General features: G+C 57.7%; 1 protein-coding gene across 1 annotated transcript in view; it reads left to right on the top strand.

The window, feature by feature from the left end:
* CD19 (CD19 molecule) overlaps nucleotides 1-2226 on the top strand; it is a 5566-nt gene extending 3340 nt beyond the window's left edge. Inside the window, exons 5-12 of the mRNA XM_023746444.1 lie at nucleotides 215-334; nucleotides 461-565; nucleotides 648-716; nucleotides 814-873; nucleotides 984-1040; nucleotides 1599-1691; nucleotides 1788-1889; nucleotides 2063-2226. Coding sequence (XP_023602212.1) covers nucleotides 215-334; nucleotides 461-565; nucleotides 648-716; nucleotides 814-873; nucleotides 984-1040; nucleotides 1599-1691; nucleotides 1788-1879 — 596 coding nt within the window. The 3' untranslated portion in view covers nucleotides 1880-1889; nucleotides 2063-2226. The remainder of the gene's footprint in view (nucleotides 1-214; nucleotides 335-460; nucleotides 566-647; nucleotides 717-813; nucleotides 874-983; nucleotides 1041-1598; nucleotides 1692-1787; nucleotides 1890-2062) is intronic.
* The last annotated feature ends 794 nt before the right edge of the window (nucleotides 2227-3020 follow it).

Genomic DNA, 3020 nt, shown 5'->3' with positions numbered 1-3020 from the left:
CAGATGTGAGCCCCGCCTTGGACCAAGGCCCGCCCCCAGGACTCGGCCCGAAGTTCTGTTCCAAGAACAGAACCGCACCGGGACCTGGAGCCCGCGCCCCTGGGTTCAGATCCGGTGCCCAGCCTCGGCGCCCTCCCGCCGCCCGAGCATCCTCTCCCGCCGCCCGGCGCGCAGACCTCAGCCCTGACCCCCACGTCCCCGCCCCTCTCGCCAGGTCGCTCCCACCGGTGGGCTGCAGGCCTGGCCGCCGCCGTCCAGTCCTACGGAGGGAACCCGTACAACGAGGTGCAGGAGGCCGGAGCTGCAGGGGCCCGGAGCCCGACGGGGGCAGCTGGTGATGGTGCAGGGGTCCTTACTCACCTGTGGGGGTGTCGGAGCCTCTGTCTGTGGCAGGAATAGTGAACTGGGGCCCGGAGACAGGGCGCCGTGACGCGGTCCCACCCCTGTCCCCAAATCCCAGGCGCAGGCGAAGAAGAAGGGGAGGCCTACGAGGAGCCGGACAGTGAGGAGGGCTCCCAGTTCTACGAGAATGACTCCAACCTGGGGCAGGACCAGCTCTCCCAGGGTAAGACTGCCCCCCCCCGCCCCCCCCCCACCTCCTCAGCGGGGGCTGTGGACCCTCGCTGGACCCCCTCTCTCTTCACCAGATGGCAGCGGCTATGAGAACCCGGAGGAAGATGCCGTGGGTCCTGAGGAAGAAGACTCCTTCTCCAATGGTAATTTGAGGTCCCCCTGGAGCCTCAGAGATCTGGGGGGACCCACGGAGCTCCTGCAGGGCAGGGGTGGTCCCTGCAATTCTCTTTTTTTCTGCAGCATCTGAGTTGTATGAGAACGAGGATGAAGAGCTGGCCCAGCCAGTGGCCAGGACAAAAGGTGTGTGTGTGAGGAGGGTCGGGTTCCTGGGAGCGTGAGTGGTGGCGGCGGTGGTGGTGTGTGTGACTTGGAGGCCAGAAGCAATAGTGACTCCCCTCTCCCTTCTTCAGACTTCCTGAGCCCCCCTGGGACTGCCTGGGACCCCAGCCGGGAGGCGACATCCCTTGGTGAGAAATGCTTAGGACCTGCCCACACTGGGTTGATCTGGTCTCAGCTCTAATTCCAGGCAGAACCTTGACTTTGCTTTGACCCCAAACCCAAGCCCAATCCTGATCTTGGATTTGACTCTTACCTACAACCTCAGCACCGCCCCCACCCCTAATCTTGACTCCAGTATCTGCCCCATCCCTTACCATGAACATCAGCCCTGGTCCCAACCCAATTCCAGCCTGGACTTTGACCTCCCCCTCACCTCAGCCCCAATGCAGACCTTAGCTTTGACCCAGCTCTCTCCTCATGACTCTAACTTGGACTCTTTCCAATTCTGTTCTTAACTATTTCTCTGACTACGACCATGATCTAACGCATACCTGACTGAACCCTAAAATTAACAGGGACCCCGAACCTGATGCTGACCCTAATCACTCCTTCCTAGTACATCATGGGTCAAGCCTTCCACCTCTCCCTGTCCCTCAGGCTCCCTCCATATCTTAGGCTGCACTTTCCTTCCCCAAACCCCTAGCATGGCTCCCAAACCTCCAACTCCCCACCTCCTGCCCACACAGGGTCCCAGTCCTATGAGGATATGAGGGGGATCCTGTATGCAGCCCCCCAGCTCCGCTCCGTTCGGGCCCAGCCGGGTCCCAATCATGAGGAAGGTGGGTGCTTCTACTGCTGCCCCCTGCTGTCCTCTGAGGCTGACTCTCCCAGCCTCCTCCCAGCTCTGCGTTTCACTCCTCCCTGGTCCTAACCAGATGCAGATTCTTACGAGAACATGGATAATCCTGATGGGCCAGAACCAGCGTGTGGAGGAGGGAGCCACAAGGGGACCTGGAGCACCCGCTGATTCCCTTCAGGCAAGCTGGGAGCTGCCCTCTATGGAGGAGGGAGATGATGAGCAGGGATGGCAGTGGGGTTCTGGCACTCGGGGAGGGAGAAGAAAACGGGTTCCCACGGCCTGGTGGGCAGGGGGAGGGCTCCTGGACTCTTCCCCATCACAGTTTCTTCTGCGTGTCCTGGGCCTCCTCAGGTTCCTGAGATCCACACCTGACTGAGATCTGGGGACCCACAGCAGATGATGTCAACCTCGAGCGACGCTGCTCAGGCTGTGTGTACCTGTGTGTGTCTGTGTACACAAGTGGAATGTCAGTCCCGTTCGCACTGCCCAAATAAACTCCACGAGCTGTTCCAGTCCTGTGATGTGGTGCCCTTGTGTGGGAGGGGAAGGGAGGGCGGGGATGGGTGCATTCCCATCCTCTCTCAAATCCAGTAGAGGAGGGAGAGCTGCATCTTGGGCACAACAGGGCCTTTTCCTTCCTATGTCTTGGCCTACCCCATCTCCCCTACTTGCCTGCCGTTCCCACCACCAGTTGTTCAATCATTGTTCGTTCAGCACTTGTATGCTGGGTGTGCAGTGAAAAGGAAGCAATCCAGGAACTGGCGGTCATCACTGACGTTTATTGAACATCTACTATGTTCTTAAATCAGTTAACCCAGTTAATCTTTACAGTGACCTCCCCAAGTTATTGAGCACTTATGTGCCAGGATTGTATTAAAGCACGTCACGTATTTTACGTGTGTATTATGTATACGTGTGTTTGTGTATATTAGCTAATTTTATCTTCACAAACACCCCTATTTCATAGATGAGGAAACTGAAGCAGAGAAGCTAAATAACATGCTCAAGGCTCGCCTAGTTAGTAAGTGCCGGGGCCTGGACCTGAACTCTGGCCGTCTGATTCTAGAGCCTATACTCAGTCTTTCTAAAAATATATTTTTATTGATTCCAGAGAGGCAGGGAGAGGGAGAGAGAGATAGAAACATCAATGACGAGAGAGAATCATTGATTGGCTGCCTCCTGCACGCCCCACACCGGGGATTGAGCCCACAACCCCGGGCATGTGCCCTGAGCGGGAATCGAACCGTGACCTCCTGGTTCATAGGTCGACGCTCCACCACTGAGCTAGGCCAGCTGGGTGAGCCTATAC

Source organism: Myotis lucifugus, unplaced genomic scaffold, assembly GCF_000147115.1.
Source record: "Myotis lucifugus unplaced genomic scaffold, Myoluc2.0 scaffold_678, whole genome shotgun sequence".
NCBI lineage: Eukaryota > Metazoa > Chordata > Mammalia > Chiroptera > Vespertilionidae > Myotis > Myotis lucifugus.
This window is presented reverse-complemented; position numbering and strand designations above follow the sequence as displayed.